The sequence below is a fragment of the Bombus pyrosoma genome, linkage group LG8 (genome assembly GCF_014825855.1).
Source record: "Bombus pyrosoma isolate SC7728 linkage group LG8, ASM1482585v1, whole genome shotgun sequence".
In the NCBI taxonomy this organism is placed as follows: domain Eukaryota; kingdom Metazoa; phylum Arthropoda; class Insecta; order Hymenoptera; family Apidae; genus Bombus; species Bombus pyrosoma.
The window spans coordinates 2,402,341-2,426,496 of record NC_057777.1 but is presented as its reverse complement, the minus strand read 5'-3'; the positions used below and the strand labels follow the sequence as shown (position 1 = coordinate 2,426,496).

The 24,156-nt window shown below is 39.6% G+C and overlaps 1 protein-coding gene across 6 annotated transcripts in view; it reads left to right on the top strand.

Moving 5' to 3' along the window:
• Positions 1-23,937, top strand: part of LOC122570212 (basement membrane-specific heparan sulfate proteoglycan core protein-like) — a 258,404-nt gene extending 234,467 nt beyond the window's left edge. For all 6 annotated transcript variants that reach the window (XM_043732254.1, XM_043732249.1, XM_043732252.1 and 3 more), the window contains one exon: positions 15,622-23,937. In XM_043732254.1, coding sequence (XP_043588189.1) covers positions 15,622-15,731 — 110 coding nt within the window. In that variant the 3' untranslated portion in view covers positions 15,732-23,937. The remainder of the gene's footprint in view (positions 1-15,621) is intronic.
• Positions 23,938-24,156: the final 219 nt, after the last annotated feature.

Genomic DNA, 24,156 nt, shown 5'->3' with positions numbered 1-24,156 from the left:
ATTTTAAGGAAGGGTACTCGTTCTACGGATAAAATGCTGAAAATTCATATTTTTATATGAGTTTTCGCGTTAAAACAAAAGGCATGAGAATGAATTTTGTAGTCAGTTTTTTTTTTGCAATTCTAAAAACAATTTTTTCCCCGAAAATAAGAATTCTCAGACTCTAGACCTGTACGTTTTTTGCCAGAAAATATAATAAATTTTACTTCAAAAATGTTAATCGAACGCAATCGAGAAGGAAAAATATTGATACGAGCGAGACCTTTAATTCTCGCTACATTTGCTACATTGTAGTACCAATTTTGTAATTTTAACTTTTGTAATTGTTCCTTATACGCTGAATTTGTGTCTTTCGTAGGTTAAGGATTCGGCCAAGGATTTCCTTTTCTTTTAGTTAAAAAGTTTTCATAGTTTTCGATGACTCGTGTACTTCTACTTCTTAATTGTTACGTATTTTTTGTATATTTTTAATGTACGTAAACGTGCGAGGTATAGCTAATACGTAAGCCTTTTTTAATAAAATAAAATAAAATAAAATAAACAACTTTTTCCCCATGGTATTTTGAATAAACGATCCATTCTTTTGTAAAAATATTTTTCCGAATTGCAGAAACAATTTTACTACGAAATAAAGCCCCGAGTCGTTTATTTCGGCGAAAAAAAAATTATGTAAAAATGCGAATTTTCAACATTTTATCTGGAAAATAACTGGTAGCTGATTTTTGCATGAGTGTCCTCATAAAATATTGAATGAATATTAAAAAAAGCTTAAAGCCATTGGACATTCGATGAAATGAAAAAGGCCAAAGGAAAGTAGGATTAGAATAGCAAATGCGAGAGTGCTTTTGCAACGTTAACTTAATTTCAAGGGGAAAAATTCGTATGCTGAAACTTCAACACACGCAGAATGCTTCGAAAATAATTTTAAAAGATACAGGCACAGATACAAAAGTTTCGTCCGTAATGATTTTTCATAAAAGGCGGACCTGCAAAATTGTAAAATGCATCGTGTATTACGTATACAGGGTGCAGTCGAATAACATGTCAAGGGGGTGCAAGATGATCCCTTGTGAAAAAAAAGAATAAAAAATATAGGCAAAATGAAAGGCAAATTTGAAAATTTATCACTTTGTACTATTGTATCATTACGTTCAGCTTTGAACGAACAATCTTTTCTCCACATCTCTGTCTTATTTTTTCACAAGGAATCATCTCTCAGCCGCTTGACGTGTTATTCAGCCGCACGCCGTCGTATGCACGTACGTGGAACAAGAATTTCGAAAAGTAGTAGGAGAGATGAGCAATAAATACCATCTTTTAAGCTTAATTAAAATAGTGTCTAGTGAAAAGAACATTGGACTAAAAGTAGCAGATGAGGCGAGTAGGTTGTCTCTTCCAGGAGTTAAAGGTGACCATGGAGCAAAGTAGAAATTGCTGGTTTCAGTGGTGAAAGATACCAGCGATCGAATACGTATATCACACAGATTACGTATGAACGTAACTAGAAATTAATATGAGTAGATGGGACATCCCGATAAATTATTCTCGTGTCTGCATTATTCAAATGCATCCTCATCCCGATTGGAAATTTATTCATTAGTGACACAGGAAACCTTACGCATCATTCCTCTCTGGTATCCGCTTGCCGAATTAAATTCTAATCAAGCAAGTTGCAATGCTAACATAAAATTCATACACAGCCATTGTCGAGTTAAATACCGAAGAATATCGATGCAACGATGAGAGGGAGATGGAAAATAGAAGACGAGGAAAAGCGTGGTTGTAAATCTTTTTACTTTCCTCAAAGTTATTCGTCCGTGATTTTGTATAAAAGCTACGTGAAATTTCAAAACCTGGTGTATCAACGAAAGCGGTTTGGAAATTTAGCGAGACTGTAGCCAATTATGAACGAGATATGCACATGATCGCCAAAACATTGGTGCCTTCATCAGTCACGAACAAACATTGGTGGCAGCTGATTTGCTAATTGCTTCCATACATCTGAGGCTGGCTTTCGGAATCTGGGCACAGTCATACAGAACCGCTAATGTGGCCACAAATAGCCTAGATAAATTGACAATTCCGTGATTAATCAAATATGATTGGATCTTATGGGAAACTCGATTAGAACCGCAGATCGGCTCCTCGTCTCGGCCGATTAATCCAAATATCTATCGTGTTAAACAGATCACGTCTTCGTGCAAAGTGAGCCTCGTTTCTTTACGATAGGGCGATGCCCGGTTGACGTGTAAGACACCTGCTTCTTCGTTCGTATATACAGCCTTGATTACGTAGCGAATAAGATAATTTATTCACCGGCAGAGTGTTACAGTTTTTGTAATAACGAATATTGATCGTAATTGTTACGAAAATTGCGATTACGTCTGAGAGACTAATGGAAATGAAAGCGATCGATCGAGACAAAACGAGTAGAAGATCAAGACATGGATTATCAAAAGAGATACAAGCAGATAGCTACACGCCCAAACGTTACTTGCAAGACCCGTAACATCGCGTGTTTTATACGTACACTAACGTTACGTTTCGCCAGAGAGTATAACATTTTTCTCGCTTTTCGAAAGCAAAACTCGCTCTACATATACACGCTTGCTCCTATTTCTTAAGTTCGCACTCTTCTACTTAGCCAAGGAAAACTCTCGGCTTGGCTCAAACAGCACGATCGTTGAAATACAGCAACGTGGCTAATACACCGCAAATTGAAATCACAGTCGATTTGTTCGGCAACGCGTCTCCCCGTTGCGGCCAATCTACGTCTGGTTAATTTTTCATTGTCAAGGATGTTTTTCCAGCTGCGTGTCTTGCAACGAAGATTTAAAAGGGCCGCTAACGTTACGGGAAAGAAGGTTACGACTGCGGGATAATTAGCCAACGAAAATAAGGAATAAAAAGATTCCCAGATAGGCCAGTTTTTCTCCGATACTTAAGCAAATGTGCCGTGTAACAGGTTCAAGCCGCAACATACCGGTAAGATAAATACTGTATGCTAAAGCGGCAACCCATTATGTCGTGCATAACGACGTTATACTTACACCGCCCTTTATTCGTTTTAAATCTCGTAGCGAAAATTTCGTGGAATAGTTCCTCGCTCTATTCCTCTTTTATTTCGCGTCACTGTTGCATGCACGCTTCACGCGAGACGGTCTTTTTAAAACGGTTTCCGAGTTTTAATGCGCTAATCGAATGCTAATTTCTGAGCCACGGGTATTTAGAGGCAATTTTCGAACAAAGTTCATCGAACGTATTGATTTTGACTAGGAGCGTGGGCGAGCTAACGTGTAAAAGACCACGTAACGCACGCAAATTGCGATTATTTCATTTTTGTCGATGTTTGAATATATCGATATTTTCGTATTGACAACACGTCGTAGCTCTTTGTACGCGTGACAAGGTCTCTTGTTAAATATCTAAGTTTAGTCGCTGGACGTGTAATAAATCGAGGTTCTATCAATCGTAGGATTATCGTTAAATGTTAAAAATGCTGCTGGGCAAATAGGAAAGCTCCGAGAGGTTTTACTTTAATGGCTCATTACGATTATAAAAGGAAAGATATTAAAGTAACGAAGGCATTAAGCTAATGCAAATTGATTAAGAAAACTTCTTCGCTATCTCTAGACGGTATGTAGGAGATAGTAGGAGGAACGATAGATCTCGTAAAGAATATCTTAAGAAGCAACATGATACAGAGTAAACTTTAAAATTTCTAATAAAAGTAGAGCTTAAGAATTTTAAATCGAATTGTCAGAGGAGAACAGTTTTAAAGTTCTCGAATGGTAGAGAAAAACTTTCACAATTTTCAAAATAACGAGACTGCTGAAGTTAAAAAGAAACAAATACAACTTCTGTTATATGAAGATGGGATTTTCTATGAGCGTTTGCTGCTCTTATGGCTATAACATATTTATTTGCTGCATTATCGTTGATCAAACGCCACAGATGTTTCCTGTTCACAAAGCACAATAAATCCTCTAGATCAGCCGGAATATAATTTTCAAGTTGAAAAGCAATAACAACAGGTGTCTGGAAAATGTTTCCTCCATCTAATCTCACGATTTATCGCGAATATTTTCTTCAACGATGACGGTGTAGCGACGCTTTCTACTCCGCCACTACGACGCGTACACGTTTTCTCACAAGCGATAACTCCGACTAGCTATCTGTTCTCCAACATAAATACAACTTCCGATATGACCTCTCCTATTCCGGTGTCTGAGGCACGGGTTTACCAGATAGCCTTACCGACGAGTACTCTAGCAGGATCCGGACAAAACTCATTCCTCCCTTTTTCCATCTTTCTCTAACCCTTCAAGTTCCCAATCTCCGTAACAGAGCACCTACCAGCAAGCAGCTACAGGTTTGATCATCGCTATGTTGTTACGTGTTACACGAATATAGTCGTATTAACGATGTATAATATGTCGCAACGTTACAATTGTGGAATGAACACGTGTGTCACTCTTGGCTAGATCAGCAGTCAGTTTCGGCAATATAGAGCTTCGAGATACGAGATAAATGATACTACGTGCATATGTGAGTTCGTATACAGCCATAACTTGATTGTGATATTGGTACTGCACCGAACGTTCGTTATAAAGGTGGTGCAATCTACCGATGGGCGCAATTGTTTCACCGCTTATGACTATACGACGGAGAAAGTTGTTAACAACGATTTATCCGCGTCGAATGACCGATACGAAATAAAGAAAGGCACTGCCAAGGGCTGCTGTTCACGCAATAAAATTTCTCAACGAGATCTATTTTCTTAAATGGAACCGTATGCTTCTTTGTCGTAGCGTGACGCAAATGTCGATATTGTTCGAACCAATAAAGAGAAGTACGCGTATAATACCAAATTTACAGCAGCGATGGTAATAATAATCGAAGCATGTTCGAATTAAGGGGTCTCCTGAGGAAAACCTATTCTTTTTCGGAAATTTAACAAAAGATACTTGTTTATTCTATCGTCATTTTATAACACAATATTTCTTCAGTAAGTAAAAATGTAAGTAAAAGTTCGTTGCTAAATTGCACCATCGTACAGGGAGAAAGACGCCTTGGAAAATATCCTTCCGGGTGGCACACTCGATATCAGAAACAAAAAATGATTATCGTGTGAGCTACATATTTGGAATAAGAAAGAAATATTGAGATTTCGATATATATACGGAATCGAATGTCCTGGTTCATCGATGCACAGTTTAAACTCCTGAGCCTAGGAACATGAAATTCGGGAAATATATTCCTTGCATGACGCAAGCACCCACTAAGAAGGGATTTTTTGAAATTCATCCCCTAAAGAGATGAAAAGGGGTAAAATGTGTTTTTACGGATTCTTCGATATCTCTTTGACCGGATGAGATTCCGGTTTCGGTTTAGCTTAGGAACGTTACCCGTACAAATGCATGGAAACATAATTCAGGATTTTTCCCTGCTCAACCCCTGAAGGGCTGAATTTAGATTCGGACGTGAATTATAAAACGGTCCCTTTGGTGTTACAACGTTCCTCTTTGACGCATAGGTGTCTTTCAAAAATCTGTACGAGTTTTTCAGCGGTTTTGAAAAATTTCATCCCTAAAGGGGTAAAAAGGAAGTAACAGAGAAACGGGGTATCTTTTGCTCGATAGAGTACGTTTCTCCCGTGGTCCCCTAATATTTTTTTGAAAGCTAATCCATGTCCTCATAAAAGTGAAGCCAAGAAACTAAAAAGCATTAAATGGATAGATAAGATAGAAGAAAGAAGAAAAGAGTATGCGTTAATGAAAATACGGAAGATCCAGTGAAATCATTCAGGCAGAATAATTGGACAGAAAGTGATGAAACAGGGATAGAGAGCGTATTAGATCCTAGAGAAGTAACAGCAGGAATTGAAGGAGGAACGTAATCAAATAGAGACACGGTGTTTTAAACGAGGCGTGGAAACAACGCAAGTGTTCAAGCCGCGGCTGTTGAGAAATTTAATTAAATATTTACTTGGCTGGTCAGATCTCGACGGAACGCTTGCATACTTTATTCACTCTGCAGATTCAATTTCGTCTTTCGCCGGAAAATTAAAAACGAACGCTACGAAACTCTCGACAGTTTTATTTGCGAGAAAGGCTCGAAACGTTATTTGCTTGATGGTACGTGAGATCCGACCGAGTGTCAAGAATGGTTTCCTTCTCTCTCCCTTCCATCTCTCCTCGTTTTTTTTTTTTCTTTTTTCGTTTTTCCTTCGTTCACATTTTCGAATTTCGAACGATTCGGTTTACGTTGAAACACGAGGCAAGTCGACGGGCTTTTAAACTTCATCTTAAACTTGTTAATTACCGTGTCCTAGGTATCGATTTTCGCTCGAAATTCGATAGAACCGTACGCTAAGACTTTTTACAACTGCCTCGAGCCACGAAAGAACTCTTTAATTAAAAATACTTTTACCGTCGAACCAGAAACGAAAAGAAAATATTCCAAACTTGTCTTTTTGTTTTCTTTGCTTTCTTTCTCGTGATCGTTCCTACGATCGCTTTTGCTCGAAAATTAGCCTCGATCTCGTGATCGCTTGGAACACTTCGTTGCAACACTTTCCTTCCACGAAACATGCAATAATCCACAATCGAAGTGTTTAATACGATGTAGCAAGGAGGAAGTCTATAAATCACATGGGCAAAATTATAAAATAATTCGATGATACGGTAACTGCGCTTACTATGAAACGCTGCAACATCGCGGCAAGCAACTAACGAAATCAATAACGTGAAATATTAGAAAGCGAAAAATTCAAATAAATTCTTAATAATATTAAGAGCAAAAGACAAGAATATTGGTATTTGAGCTTTCCTTATTTTTGATCGTTGAAAGCAAATATACCGTTAAATTTATTTTTTTTTTTTAAATATAATTATTATTTTTTTCGGTGAAATACGCGTGTATCCGATATGGAACACGTTGAGTGTACTTAACACGAAAGATATCAATGACGTTGCTACTGACTATAATGATACAGAATTGTATTTATTTTTATATTACAATAGCGAATACTGGGTCCAATGCGTTCGCTGTTTTCATTGGAATCACGAAGGATATGCTTTAGGTACGTCATTCACGTATTCAACGTGTAGAAGACGAAGAAAATTGATATAACATGATACAAGATGAAAAAAAGGATGATATTTGTTTGCATGTCCCTTTTATTTAAATGTAATTTTTATAATAAAAATATAGTTTTCTGAGGTTTCTTCACAAATTTCCTAGGTGTTCTATACTAGGCAGCATCTTTTTAAGTCGCTGCGTTTGACCTTTTTTTACGTCTTTTACCATGATTTTAAGACGCTTAAACTTTTGCATAATTAACTATTAACGTATCTATTAATGTCGTCGTGTTTTAACGCTAATTTCATCGAAGGAAAAGCATGTTTCTCCTTTTGGGGAACGTTCAAAGTGATTATTCAGATGTTCGATATTAAATGCAGTTACTATACGCATACATGCATAGAGTTTACGGTATATTTACTATAAAATAGATCGTATCTGTGACTAGAAAAATTATTCGAACGTTCAACATTGGATTTGAGAAAGTTATTGGCCCGGAATACCGTCGAAGAATCTCTCGAAGTAATGATGTAATTGTTTAAAGAACAACCGTTCGCAAGGAGTAAAATAATAATTATGTATAATGTATTATGCATACCGTTGCAATTTATAAATCTACGGCGGAATTAATATTTATGGAATCACGCGAATGATTTCGCGCCGTAATATTATTGATTGCCTTGTTACAAGAATTAAGCGCGTATAAATTAACGTGTCCGTAGTACATGTGTTCGTTTTACGAACATAGGATTAATCATCCATTGAGGATGGCATAAATTATTCAACGGCGTGTATTACTTATATGACAAAATTCGACGCTTCTGAAACTAATTGCAAGTGCGACCGATACGTTAAGTACAATTTTACTGATAATACTTGTCCATATATTGAGTATCACTCACGGTGACATAAATGCGACCATACTATGAATGATAAACATTAGCATTAATATGCGTAGTAATAATTTCGCCGTAAAGCTAATATTGATTCATACCACGCCGCAACTATTCACTATAAAATGCAACTGTCGGCTAGTTCCAGCAAACTTGACGCAAGTCGGGCCATGATTTATATAACGTGTAATTCAAATGCTTACGCGGCAAAATTCCCTGCCTGTAATTATAACGCAACTCGAATAATTAATTCTTGAGACAATAGAAAAAGAAATATTACAGTTAAATATACATTTGCTGAAAATTTGATTCGTTCGTTTCGTCGATATGTAGATTTATATCGAAATTACATAGACCATCTCAACTCATTCTTCGCGTATAATTACAATTCGTGATTCTAATCGGAACAACGTTGTTTCGCGGTTGAATGTTAATGTCGCAACTATAAGGTAGGTATTATAGCATTACAAGTATTTACCAAGCTTCAATTCAAGAAACTTCTTGGTTAAACGGTTTACCTGTAATCCAGCATCTCTTGGCTACAAAATTACATTTTGATTGAAACGCTTTACGCTGAAAAGAAATTTCACCTTCGCCTTCCTTGCTCCCTTGCTCCGTTTCAGCGTATAATTATCTTCGCTTTCAAGCCAACACCAACTTCTTCTATTCGCTAAAATAATTCACGCTTCGCAACCGAAGATTATTTTCATTCGTTACGTCGAACAAATATAAACGCCAACGACACGAACGTAGCGTTTGTGCGATTTATAGAATGGTAAAAGTTAAACGCTGAATCGTTAAATCATAACGCTATACGCACCAATTGTGTATAATCACAAGTTTTGAACATAATCTACCTAAAATGGAACACCATCGGCCGCGTCGATCATTCTTCTTTATGAAGTTTTTCTGTTTCTAGTTGGAGAAAGTTGTGTGCCCGTTCTCGACAGTTCTGGTTAGATTGCTCTTTCGCTGAAAGTATCCTCGACTCGACTTTCGTGACGATTTTTCCAAGAGTCTCGCTGGCGCCCAAGTTTTTCCGATTTCGAATGTTTTTATCATCTGTAAACTCGGACCAGTGCAAACGCGGCAAGACTCTCTTTACGTCTCCAGATTTGATTGGATTACTGGAACTCAAACCGGGCTACGTGGTAAAGGCACAGGAAAATTGCACTCTTTGAACTTTTCACGTACGATACGTGTCCAAAAGTCCAACCTTTGCTACCACTGATGTAATTCGATACACCTTCATCCGAAAAGTATTTTTTGGCCAAACTAATTTTATCAGAGTACGTTATTTATGTGCCTCGACTTGAATCCACGGAAAAAAAACACAATTTTTTACAACATATCCACCGTTTATTTTTCTCGCAAATATCCTTCTACGTACAAACGTAACGTATAACGCAAGCTTATGCCAATTTCAATCACGCTGAATCACCAAAACCGTGCGAAACGTATTCCACTACTCTCGATAATCGATAATCAATTACTCAATGAGACGAATATCGTAACGAAAGAATATCGTAAACGCGTTTCGTACACGCGTGACATACGCGTTCATTTTCCATTTGGTGCGAACGATTTTTCACTCTGCACTGGCTACGATGCGCGCAAAATTATGAGAATAGCTGCGTTTGTCCTTAAGTTTGCCAAGTTGAATTAACTCCTTATAGCCTAATATCGATTGTCGCTGGTTCTAACTAGCGAACTGCTGTGGTACGCAACATGGGAGCGAACTCACGTGTGATTTCACTGAAAATTGATGATGCTGTTGAGACTGTGCCACCTGGGTGTTAGCATCCATCAAATAAATACTCTTTTCTACGAGAGATCTTTGTCAATCTCTGACACACGATCGACGAACCAAATACGTATCTACTTATCGAAATAAAATATACTTCCAACTGTATGTTACAAACAATTTGTCAAATCTCGTGAAAGTAATATTCTACGTAAATAGCGAACGTCGCAAGTTGCTACGTAAAAGTCTCCGTCGTAAATTGGGAAGCGTTTCATATGTCGCGAGTCTGTCGCAGATCGGTGCCTTTGTTACCAGTATCGCATAATTAATTTCCACCGTGTTCGCGTAGATGCGTGAAATAAGCCAAATCCTCGATGTTAACGACAGTCGTACGTTTGGTAAGGATGGTGAGAAGACGGCGTAAATACAGTAGAACGAGCATGACACGTAGTATATGGAAACCGCAACATACGCAGGAATGTGAACTTGGCACCAAAAGGAAACCAAGATTATGCACATCGGTGTAGAAGCATTAAAACGAAGCATAAACCGTGAGCCGACAGTCTGCACACGCCGATACACAGCCGACGTTACGTAAGCTTCGGTTACTTCGCTCGAACCCTCGAAATCCTAAGCACTTTCTCGCGATTTCCAGCCTTGATTAATGCCCGTGGAAGCGCAGTTTGTTCTCCGCCGTTTAGTCCTGCCGCCACCGTGTTCCAACCTTTACTTTACCGAGTTTCCCTTCTCAGCTACGTGCTCTTCTTACGGAGGAACGTTACTGCTGCCCCATGCTACGCCTCCCTTTTCCAGCAAGGAATTTTCTTCTACGCAATTGGCGCGAGGTGTGCTCGCATCTGTTATTCAACAGCATGCGTGTGCACACTGTGCAGTGTACATCCAGGATGTACATTAAGAAGTTTATGCCGAGACTGCTTGGGAATACGCTAGATGGATTACGTAACGTATGCACGTTATTCTAACCAGCACTCCAGCTACTGTGTAATACTTGGATCGACCAACTAGCGATATCATCGACATAAATTATCGCGTCGTTGCATTTCGACTTGCATTTCCCTATAAGCTCTGTTGTTTCGTTTAAATCGATTCAAGTTGCATCCAGCTTCTTACTGTACGTGTTTATTATTTATTTAGTTTATATCTGATGTGTGCGTACGTAAACCGTTAAAAGTGCGCCAAACATTTTATGTATAGTAGGTAATTTAATATTATGCGAGTGTCGCAACGGAACATAATAGCCACGTAGATCTCTTTCGTATGGCGGATTACTTTACCTGTTAAAATCTTGAACGAGCTTGCTCAAGAACTTGATATTTTCCGGGATAATAGTCCCGTGAGCCGCGAGGCCGTCATAAATCGCAAACGTTTTCAAGAAACTTTCCCGTAAATTTGACAAAGCGTTAAGTAACTCTTCCCCTATTCTTCCGATTTCTATATGTATACTTCTCTATATAATAAAATTCGACGACGTTTCTGATCGGTTTTCGAACGAGAACGTACGTAACCATATTTAATATTGTTTCTTCGCGCATCCGTACAAAATGCATACGTACATTCAATAACAGAAAGGCAAACACGTATCACAATTGTCAAAATTGTCTCGTAAATTTCCAGAGGGAAGTCGCAGCCTCGACACGTGTTGAAAATGTCGTGCTCCTTCGTAAAATACTTGGGACGAGTTGGCAGGATGCAGTGTACTTCTCTGAAATTAAAGCGAGACAAGTGTGTTTTGCCGAGTTGTTGTGTTCCTGACGGATTCCATAAACTTTTTCATCCTTTTAAAAAGAGACTTCAAGAGACATCCTACCCGAGGATTTCGAAATTTCCGTAGCCTTTCTAATTTAACGACATCCTTTGTGCTGAACTGGTGCGCGAAAATACTTAGAGCCTATGATCTTCCAGTAGCCGCAAATGCGAACGATACCCAAAGCGAGTTAAATGAGAGAAAAATACGTATCATCGTATAAAACGTACGTACAGTTTGTGATTATTCCTTTGCAACAAGAAAGAAAATATTCTCAGACACGATACATATCGTGCTTTTTATCCTAAACCAATGATCGTTCACCTATCACGATAAATCATGAATATTTAGCTGACCTGTTAAATATTTATGTATATTGAATATTTATAGATAATATGAATCAAAATAATCGATAATAATACTTCGAAATCCTCCTTTATTATATGTATTCGCTTCGATCGTTCAAGATTCTTGATATCAGTCGTTAAATATCGACGTGCTTATACAAAAGTCGTTCTATTAAATTTTTATCAATACTTGGCAATTGATGTTGGTCGAGTATCACGGAGTATCGTACGATATGTTTCGTCTACAGTTACGACGAATGCGAACAGTACACAGATTATTAATGGCGTACTTAATAATAATAGCGAACAGTTGATAATTTAGGATGATAGTTCGAATCTAATTGCTCTTTGAAAACTTTACAACCGAAGCCTGATTGCAGGAATAACTTTTGCCGAATCGAACTGCGCTGCTCTCTGATTCTGTTTATTCTGTCAGGACAAGTTCCAGAAACTAACGCGGTGTCCCCAGACGGAGCCATGTAGTCTCTGCTCTGTCCTCTTTTATCCTTCCAATGCGTTTCTCAGAAAAAGAGGGTAAGTGGACTATTCTTGTCCTCGGAGATTGGTGCTCGACGGAATTCTGTAAGAGGTTGTTTTGCGACAAGACCCATGGCCCTGGTAAATGTCGATCGACGCTTTGGACAAGCCATAGGAACTCTACCTGCCTTGGCCCGTGTCCCGTTATTCCGACAATGCAACGTCTACAATCAGACGCGCGTCTAAACGTTGCACCCTCGACACTCGACACGAACGTACGACGAATACGGTCTTGTTACGGTTGAAAACTTTTGCGAATTATTCGTGAGATTTCGTCTATTTACTTAGAAACGAACGAAGAAAACTGTCGCTCGTTCGACGCGGTAATAAATTATTCGACGTTTAACCGTTGGCCCAAAAGTTTTTCTATCTCTATTTTTCGTCCTCCATTGGCTCCGATGTTAAATATCAGTAGCGAAGTTACTACCGCGGTGATTCATTAGACGTTCGACCATGTAATCGATATAGAGAGAAATAGGAAAGACAGGATAAGCAACGAGAGATGAGGAATGGCAAACTGTCGAGACAAGCGAGCTTTCGTCAACAAATGAGATTAAATTCGATTCGGTCAACGTCGGGAGTAAAAGCTGACCGTTCTCTTGTTGCCAATACATTTGCAACGGCGGAGACTCGTGGCTTGCTACCTTTTTCCGTGGAATGCTGATGGTCGTTTTCATTGAAAAATGAGTGCTTCTTGCAACGCGTGGCCGTTCGTCGAATCGCCCACCGTAAATTAGGCCGAGTCGCCGCGGAACGTTCCGAGAAAGAATATATTCGAGGAAAGGGAAGGCGAAATCGCAGAGGTGTTCGTCGAAGAAATGCCCTCCGGCTCAGCTTACATGCTGCAACGGATATTCGAATTTTCTGCCCGATACTTTGTAGAAGCCTTTCCAATTTTCTGATAGTCACGCCGAAACTTGGTAAATTCGGTATGTGAACTCGATTCTCTTCCGCCGTGGATAAATTTCTTTGAAAGGTAGCGTTAAATTCCAGTTCAAATTGATTGAACTTTGGAAACATTGACGAACGCGTTCCGTCATCAAAGAAAATATAAATGTAAACGTTCATATTGCGATATGTTTCCTTCATTTGAATTCCCCATATGTTTAATCGTCGATATTGATGTTTCGCACTATCGTACATGGAAATTTCATCTACTTATATACTTTTTATAGATGTGGAAATATTTATCAGGTTCGTAAAACAATATGATCGTTGACGGATACGTTGACTAACATCGATGCGCGCGATCATCAGACGTTTAAATTAAATTGTCTCGTTGATACGTAATAATTAATGTATTATATCGATACGCCCTTAATAATATGCAATAATGTTAATAACTCGATTAAAATTATTTGTATTCCATGATTTTCCGGGGTATATCGTGATAATTTTCAGTATCGGCAAACCACCTCTAGAGAGAACATAAATTAGCAAATTAAATTAAGGGGGTGTATAATCGTAGCAATTACACGAATAACGTCAGAAATGTTATTAAATCGCTTCATACGCTAATGGCAATTACATTGTTTACATCGTTTGTATATCTTATACGCCATCTGTGAAGTTTCTAAATATCCTATAGTCCAGGCTACCTTCTTCTAGACGATCTTCGAATGCTATTGAGAAATTTGAAACGACCGTGGCGTAGACTTCTTCAGTTCTTTGTTGATTAGATGGCTGACAGTAGATCTTTTTCGTTTATTCGAATCAGCCTATTTATTTACGTTCCAAATAGTCGGTAGCTTTTAACGATCCAAACTTGATCGGTCAATTACGCAGGTCTAACTTCGGTAGCTTTAAAACAAATTGGTTCTAAGGATGAAATTAAAACACATGGATCGCCACTAAAAGCCATTTTATTATCTTAAAAACTTACGCGTGGATGAATAAATTGGTCGGATAATTTTGAAAAATATGTTTCATCGTTCTTTGACAGACCGCGAGGTTTGCTTGGCGTAATCCTGACGCGTAGATGCTACCGTCCAATAACGATACGACTAACCGTGCGTTTACGTTGCTGGTGATGGGGGAAATTTCCTCGACAATACGCAGCCACGTAACTTTCAATCGGAACTCGGAAAATTCGATTCGAAGCAACGCACACGTTCCAATATACATTCGGCAGCGTATTCGATTCCCCCTGGTCGGAGCGCACGATAACAACGCGTTCCTCCAACTATTTGGCCAAAAAGTTGGTCGAAGCATCGTAAAGTGGAACGCAGCCGTTCTCAAATTGATAACGTGCACGTGCACGTTGGTACGCGCCTCTCCAGTGTACAGTGTACACTGTATACACCAGGCGGTACTCCTACGAGCCTCTATATTTGTCATCCCCGAACAATTCAGTCGGCTTATCCCCTGGTAGCCGATTTTCTCGGCATTCTGCGCCATCCTGCCGCATTTAGCAGGCAAGAATATACGCGTGACAGAAATGCCATGGCGTTGCCCCGGGCCGTTACTCGTTGCAAGTATAAACCCAAAGACACACATAAATGCGAGGAACACGAGACGATAGGAGAGAGCCAGACCCGATGAACAGCCAACGGAGTAGATCGGGAACAGAGTCGAGCGCTGTTTAATGAAACTCTTATATAAACTATCGTACGGGTAGAATGCCACGTTGTACCGCGCGCGAGCTTTTCTTCCAGTTATTTATTAGTATTTCTCTTTGTCGTTTAATGCAGCGTCGTCGACGATACGACGTGTACTCGAGCGCGTGTTGAAAAATGAAAATGTGGAAAAAAAAAATGTGTACAGCATCCTTTGTACTCTACCGACTCGAAGCCATTGTGGGAAATTTCGTAGGAAATCGATAACGATATTTGTTTCGATAAACGCGAGCAATTTCATTAAACAACGTTGTACGAAAGCCAACTCGTTACGCTCGAACTAGTTGCGTAAAATTCCTAGATCGAATCGACAATTTTCATTTCGTTCTTTGTAAACACTTTCGACGCGAGTAACGGTTGATAGATAGCGGTGTATCTTGCTTCTATATTTGATCTCTTTGTTGTCGATGCTTCCAATTTTCTGATTGAACGTCGACCTCGGCAACAACGTGATTTCACAGTCCCGTTACAATCGGTTATTCGTAAATTCGGGCAACGTCGCCGACAGACCTCGCAGAAGTAACTGATAAGCGAAAGAAATAATCGGTGAACACGCGTAGCTTCCCCATAGGTTAATCAAAATGTGTCGCGACTGATTTAGTTCGCAAGGTAATTCCGGGCTTTTTGCTTGTTACAGGAGAACATCCAGCGGCCATGCAACACGGCAACTCGAGCAACAGCGGCGCGGCAACGAGGACACTCGCGTTGCTCCTGTTGCTTCTGCACGCCGGTTCGTTCGCGAGGTGACTGGTCGATCACGAAGCCTTCCTCCAATAAGGACATGAGCAAACATCGCTTTTCCTTTACGTAATCGAACAGAGGCAAAAGACGAAGAAGAGAAAAAGGGAAGCGAGCGAGACCGAGGAAAAGAAGCGTCGTCTTTACCAGCAGCAACCACCTTCAACCCTTTATATATCACCCTCGATCTTGCTTTTAACCGAACAGCGACGAGAAAGCAGCCAGGCCAGCGACCATCAAAGAGACTCCTAACGAACGAAAGCTACAGTGTATCGGGCATCTAGTGACCCAGTGGAACTGACTCCTCGCTGCTTCTGCTCTCCGTGGATGTATCGATCATTTTAGCTGGTGCAAATCGTTTCCATCTGGGGAATAGTAAATCTACGGTGTCTCCCAGACCGATCGCTCGGAAGTGGCCACTTTCCGTTTCTCTTTTGATATCCGTAGATGTTTCGAGTCGATCACGACGACGCGACGCGAGTGAAACAGTTTTTCAGTGGTGGTACTTTGTCCGAGAAGACGTTGAGTCAGTTCGCTTGTAACGCGGCTCGTACAAACTCGCGGACGTGATTCTCCTTTCATTTCGTGCAGCAGGAAGAGGGGAAACGAGTCGAGCGAAATCTCGAGAAGAGGAGGACTCGACACATGTAAATGGCTATTTAGTATGATGCAGTTGGACTCGGTGCGATCCAAGGAACTCTTAGCGTCAGCGATAATCAAGGATCTGCGCGGCTCGTTCTCGTAATTAACGAGTACAACGAGTAACTGCCAAGTTGGATCACTGCCACGTTCTTTCGGTAACGTTCCTTGCTATTGCCGTGTTGCGAAACGAAACGAAACGAAACGAAACGAAACGAAACGGAAGAAAACGAAATGAAACGCGCACCCCCTTTAAATCGTTCCGCATTAGCGAACGACGTCAAAGTTGTGCTTTAAAGAGTGCGACGAACAGCGTCGAGTTTGTCATTAGAACAAATGCAGAGAGCTCTGTACTCGAACGATACCCAGAGGAGACGAACTTTTGTTCCAGAACATGTTCGCGTACCGATCGATTCCAGTCTCGTTAGATTCGTAATACAAAAGACCTTGTCCGATGGAGAATATTCTCGACTTGTGGAACTTGGATTATTAAACCTTCAGAACGCACATAGAGATCTTGCTTTGTATTTTTCTTCGAGACGCGTTCTTACTGTTACGCGATACGGTTCTTTCAGTCAAACACCTTATCTTTGGTCGGAACCATTCAGAAAAATGAACCACGAGACACTGTGTTTTTCATTCGTAACAGCTTTAAAGTCTACGATTAAATATTCTTTTTAATTAAACCACGCGTTTCATTTCATGGCGAGGACGAAATATAATTAGAGGCTGAACGCTCTAACTGCCTCTCTCTCTTTCTCTCTCTCTCTCTTTCTCACACACACACGCATGATTAATCGCAACTGGCGATATTTCTCGATGGAACGTTTTCTGCAAGAAACACGGACAAATTCACGATACTCGAATTTTTCTATTGATAAATTTCGATCGAATGTTACTTGCTCGTGAACGACGTAGCGTCAATTTACATATATAAATTCTAAGAGGAAATTTACGAGTAGAAGCTAATAAAATCGTGCATCTAGGCGTCAGAGTTAACAAAATGATCGTTTCCACGAACGCTTGTAACCTAATATCCTCGATTGCCTCTTTATTGCTGGTAATGCCACATGATTGCCGACCTACCTCGTCAAAAATGACTTATTTTTGATCGAGAACGTACACGTACACGGGAACGGTTCTAGAATTTGCGAGTACACGTTAGTGTTGTCACGACAAAAGACGGTTCCTCATGAGCGCTACTTGTACCGTGACAATTCCACATGCAGCCGCAATAATTTTCGCGATCAAACGGCACGTAGCAGCACCTGGTTTAATAGTATCGCCTGACAGTGACAAACGACCAACCTGCGAAAGGAACAGAGAAATTAATAGGTGTTGGTGTATCGGTGTGCCCTGCGTCGCCACGCGTCGCTTCGTTTCGGCTATCCTTGCGCCACGAACCGGCAACTTTTTCGAACAATCGATTCGAGGTATAAGAAAATTTGCAACGCTGCATAAAAGTTGCTCGATTTTTGCTCGTCTGTCGGGCAAAAATGGAACGGATCGCAGTTACAGTCGCGTTTGAAACGTGTCGGAGGAAGAAAGGAAATTCTTCGGATTCCTGTCAGTTGACAAATTGCTGGATTATAGCGGTTCGTGCTATCTAATGTGCGTGGGATAATAATATATCTTCTTTTTATTAACCCAGAGGTTTTACGGATTCCCACGATTTTCTGTTTGTTCCTATCGGTGATGGGGGATCGGATGAACTGCTGCGACGGGAATATTTATGATACTTACTTTTGGGGGAAAGCTTAAGTGCATTAGTCTGCAAATATTTGTCGATAGTAACCTGATTAGCCGCCGCTTGGTAGAAGAGCTACTACGTTTAGATTTATCAGCTAGATACGATTAAAACAGATAAAAAGAAACCTGTGTTTGACAAACATCTCGTCGTTAACTATAAATTGTACGAAATACAATTTTAGTAAGAGGATCAGCAAGAAGCAGTTAAACGGGACTTTTTGTTTTTTCCAGATTGATAAACGCCGCACGGTAATTTTCATGTTTCACGCGCATATAATAAGAGTGAAAGAAGTAATTTTCTTTTTTTTTTTTTTAATTCGACGAAACAGTGTTTGAATTACGGACGTATAAATAGTATAATCTATGTACGTAGCTAAAGTAACAGATACTTCAAGTGTTTTTTACATTTCCGAACGCACGAGAGATTTACAGATTTTTAAAAAAGAATGCCCAAGATTATAATATGGAATTAAAGTAAATTAAATTGCACATTTCTAGAACCCTCCAGATTTTCTACGGCGCGTTCCTAAAATTGTTTATTTTCGATTAAAGCGCTTTGCTTGTAGCTAACAAAATGTCAAATAACGTTATTCGAGCCGCGTTTCGCTTCCAATTATTCTCTTTTCTGTTTTCTATTTTGTAATTGCACATTTCTGGAAGATCTTTCATAACAAAGTGAATTTAATCGAAAATTGTCCTGCGACTCGCGAAATTTTTGCTTACGAACGTTTTACATAAAATTTCATAGAAATGCGTGGTCGTTTTGCGGGGCGAACATTTTCGTGGCCGCTTTTGTCCCCTTTACGATATACTGGCACGAATTTCTGCATTTTTCGTGTAATTTTCGTTTCGCGTAATCTTCCATTTATATTTTCTACATGGAAATATTTGGTTTCGTTGTTTCCAAAACGATCTAATGATCTTTTCTATGTGGTTCGAATTACAACGATACAATAACTTTGCATGCCGGCACCGATAATAAATTATTTGCAGTTAATATTGGCAAACAAACAAAAGAACTTTGCCTTTCTCGTTGTGCGACGTATATTTAATTGCGAAAAGGTTTATTACAACGTTGATGAACTTTTTAATCGCTTGCGCGTTATTTGTACATAGTGCAAGACAACTGCCGTATTCAAAGTGCGCTTTGTAACTTTATTTCGAAGTTAATTACGCGCTTTTCTTTGTGAAATAAGTCTGTTGCGTTGATGTTAATTAAAATTGTGTTTTATTCAAGAGACTCTTTCGGTAAATTTCTGTCGCGAATAAGCTTGAAATTCATAGCGAAATCTTGAAAGAAAGATATTCCTGTCTGTGTTATCGTGCGAATATTTGAAGAACGATTTAAATTATAGATCAAAACCTTATTCCACTTACGTTACGAGACAAGATAAACGTCGAATACGACGATGACGACGAGAAAAAGCAGGAGTCTATCTAATGAGACAAGCGAAATAACAATGTGGATATGAAAGCAAATGAGAGGGGAGACTATCGTGCGAGTAAAGGAGATAGTATAAAAGGCGGCCTGTTGTAACAAGTAGAATAGGAAACTATCTGACGGACAAGTAGAACGCGAGTACGCTCGAGGATAAAGTTGAAATGAAATATTTCCTTATTACCTGTGAATGGTAAATAAAATTTATTTTATATCAATCGTATCGCGTATTAATTTTGTATATGTCATATAATTTATTTTTTGTATACATATATCGATAAATTTGTTACATGTGCATAACTTTTTTTCTTATTTTCAATCATCGAACGTGCTGACGAAGATCGTGCAGACATTTATTTCATATGCGATACGTGTGTGCACGGAAAGTTTTACGTTCGTTGATTGGCATTGCATATCGTCGTGAAACGTAAATGACGTTCGATCGACAAATTCATGAAACCGATCGGAAAAGAAGTACGAGTTGCCTAGCATGGAGAATAACGTTGTCAGAACATCAGTTTAGCGTCCATCGCGCTTGCAACGATATGCCAGTATCGTTGATAGGAAAGTCGAGAAATTCGAAAGTACAGAGCAGGTTGGAGCGAAATTTTACATGGTAAAACGCGCGTATACCAGTGGTACGAGAGTATGGGAACGCGTTATTTCGCTTATCCTCAACATGCATTTTATCAAGCGCAAACACGAGTCGCGAATAATTGGAAACGTTTATGCTGCTGGAAGTTGTGAACAACGCAACGTGGTCTTCGCGGATTCTTGGATAAGAAGCAACATATTTCCCGTGCTCCAGGATCCACCGTGACCCGAATATTACGACAAAACCTCACGGCACGGTATTCCCTTCGAATACCGGAAGCTAGAGTTGCTGCTTTTCTTTTGGCTTGCGTTCGCTTGAATTTCCAGCAGACAAATATTTAGAGCTCCATCGAAGCGACGGTTCCCTTAAAGTCCGCCGATCGACTAGTAGCAAAATCGACGAAACGCGACGCGCTCGAACAGTTCGCGAGTAGTTTTTTCCTAATTTTACGAAATCCTCGAGATGATCGCTCGAAATACGTCAATATTTTTGCAAGCAAATTTTATCGATATTCTACCTGCTTTCGTCGTTCGATCGCTCGCGACGGTCCCCTGCAATAAAAATATCTCCAGCGTCCATTGCAAGCAATAATTTCGATTTTCAGGTAATTATAATTTTGTAACGTAAACGTAAACGTAAATTTTGTAACGTATCGGTCGTCTTCCAGATACCTCTACCGATTATTCAAAAGTTTCTCGTGATTCGTCCGCTTTCGCAATTGCTTGTCGGTAACTAAAAATATTACGTGTGTATTTCGAATCGTAAAACCTGTACACTTCCACACGCGGTATGTTAAAATAGCGAAACAAAAATTCCAATTTTTTTAGAAAATCTGCGCGCCGAAAAAACATTTTTCAAATCACAATATATCAGGATAGAGACAAAAGAGAGAGGAGTTTGGGAGGGTGGGGGCGAGTGTTCCTCCGATAAATATTTACTGAGCTGTAAAATCGCAGTGAAAAGATAGAAAACAGTTTGAACGTGGACGTCGTGCATCGTTCGAACAATCAGAGCTCTGTTACGTTCCGCTTCACCGACGTAAAATTTATCCACAGATCCCTGAAAAAGTATCCGCGCGAGAAAGAAACGAATTCCATTTGTCTGGCACTCGTTCATTCCAATATTCCACAGTTCGAATCGAGTCGACCGGTTCTCCATCGAATCCGAGCCGAATTCGGGGATATACGAGAGACCAGAGTTACCCAACACCCAGTTTACCGTGGCAGACCGTTGATCTCGGATCGACACACGAGACCATCACATATCCGTGTACGTATAATAGACTAGATAAGTTCTAGTGCTAGGCACACTGCCGCTCGCCTGCAACGAGTGATCCGCGCGAGTTTTCGAATCGTCGCGTTTCCCGACTTCAAGTTTCCCGACGGACCGACTAGTTGGACTGAAACGAAGTCGTATTTTACGGGCTGGAAGACATCAAAAACGATAACGACAGCTCGCTACGCCGCGCCGCCATGTCCGCGATTAATTTTACAATGTTCTTGATGTTACACTCGATGCGATTTCGCCAGCGCTAACGCAGCAGCGGACACGAGCAGCGGCAGACTTGAAACGATTTGTATTGATTGAGTTCGAAGTAGAGAGCGTTTTGAAATATTGCTCGGAATTAAGAACAGTAGAAACATCGAAAGATTTTCAATGCATCGTTTATACAAACAAGCGTTGGATCGTACGCCATTTATTTTAGACAGTTTGCGTTTTACTTAACTCATCGAGGAAAAGTAAAATTACAAAATGGATAGCGGAGTACGACGTTCTTGTATATAGCCTAGCCTTGCTGCGAAGATTCGCGAAAACTTTTCAAGTAGAAGCGATTTTTCGTCCAGACGAATTTTAAAGAAAATCTTCCGAGTATTTCAATTTCCATAAATCTGTGCTTGGAAATATCGAACAATTTCTGGATATCAACTAAAATTTCTAATTTCGAGCAAGATTCGAAACTTTTCGATGTTTCGTAGCACCGCACCGGTTGAAATTTATTTCACGAGCAGACCTGAATCCGATGCCCATCGCTAAAGCCGACCGCACAGTAAACTGGTTCATTGTGTTCATCTGAGGTCGGGGAAACTCTACTTCAACGTGTTGGCGTACGGCGTACACCGGCACCGGCACCGGCACCGGCTCCGCGTCTCTCAGTGAGTTTATACTGGGACTTCCGCCGCTCGAGCATCCGGATTAACGAGTCGAAGGTCCAACTGATTGATTCCGAATACAGGAACACCGTATAAATGCGAAGTCAGTGTGTGAATGAGTTATTATCTGTAAAATTTGTACACGAGGGTAATTAATCGTCAACATTTTACGGCTCTATCATGAAAACTTGAAAAAACTGAATGACGTTGCGCTTTCGAAACTGCATTATTTCTTTCTTTCTTGTGCAAATAGAAACAAAATGGACAGTTTTCATTGCTCTTCGATATAGTGATTCGATCAAGCATCGATAATAACGATATGATTTATTACTTTTTTTTTTTTTTTTTTTTTTTTTTTTTTTTTTTTTTTTTAGTAAACTTTGATATTCGAGGTGTGGAAATATTATTCGAATATTATTTGTTCGTCTGAATCGCCTTCCCGTTTGTGAAAATAATCGATGACCTACAACAGGGATCGTTGTATTAGAATGTCTCATAAAATATCGTGCGAACGCTTTACTTTTCGTCGCTTTGAAACCCCTGCGTAAATAACGCGTATCGAAGCATCGTTTGAAAAAAGACTTTTGTACGCTGGTTACGATATTTTTCATCTGTTTATTCATCACGGCTTAATGAACTAAAGTTTCGAAATGCACGATATTCTCTGCGACATGGTAATATCTGTGCGTTTGAAAATTATCCGATTCACCAAGTTATATTTACGTATGTACTATACTGGCAGACGGTATAATTTTGTATTTTTCTAACAAGATACATTTAGCGATATTAATTTACCGATGGCATAAATATTTTCACGAATTTTTGTGCCAAGAAATACTATGCAATAGTCTCGTCTTTGCGCTCTCATTCTCACTCTCTCTCTCTCTCTCTCTCTCTCTCTCTCTCTCTCTCTCCGTACAACTCGGATTGTTTGCGTATGGATAGGTGATTTTTCTACGATATCAGCTGTTTCTACAATTCATGGAAACCGCTGTAATTTGGATCCATTTTGTTTCTTGTATATTCAGTTCCACTAACATTTTACGTAAACAATCGAAGCTGTTTGACGTAGCCCGTAATTGGTATGGCGAACACGTAAAGTTACGTGATCAGCTTGAATATTGACGAACGTAAATACACAAGATTGATTGCACGTTGTTGTATGAAAAAACGATGATAAAATTCACAGCAGAGAGTTTCAAGGATAGCAGGTAAAATCTTTCCTTTCTGATAACTTTAATTTGTCTATTTAATACGTACGTACTATCGGTAGTCAATTTGTTACGTGTTAAATTGTTTAATCACTGCCATTAGCTGCCACGTATATATGTACATGTATAAAGCACGTTCAGTGTACGATACTTGATAGAAGTTCTAAAAGAAGATATATCTCCACATGCCGACTAATTACGTTACTTTCGATTAACATTTTGTACTAACGTTCATCCTTTTAGAACAATAATAACGCGTCATCTAATGTACGAACCTAATAAATAAGAAATGTACGATAATTATCATCGCATCATCGTGAAAATATGTTAACTGTTACTAAACACGAAGTTTGTTGCAGATGTAAAGAATGTCCATTCGTAAGACCGTATGTGTTGTAGCGGGAATGTAATAAAAAGTATGTATTACGAAAAAGCTTCATTTCACTGATTCACCAACATAAATCGTTTTATTTCCTATACTCATTTTCCCCTTACGACCTTACCACGCAACCTAGCATAATCACGATACGATTTTCTTTTAGCGTAGACGTATACGTAGTTGTTGGTCGAGCATCGACACGACCAAGCAGAAACATCGACGAGACGTCTTCATATAACGCTGTAAAAATGTCGAAAACGCACGCACGAGCAC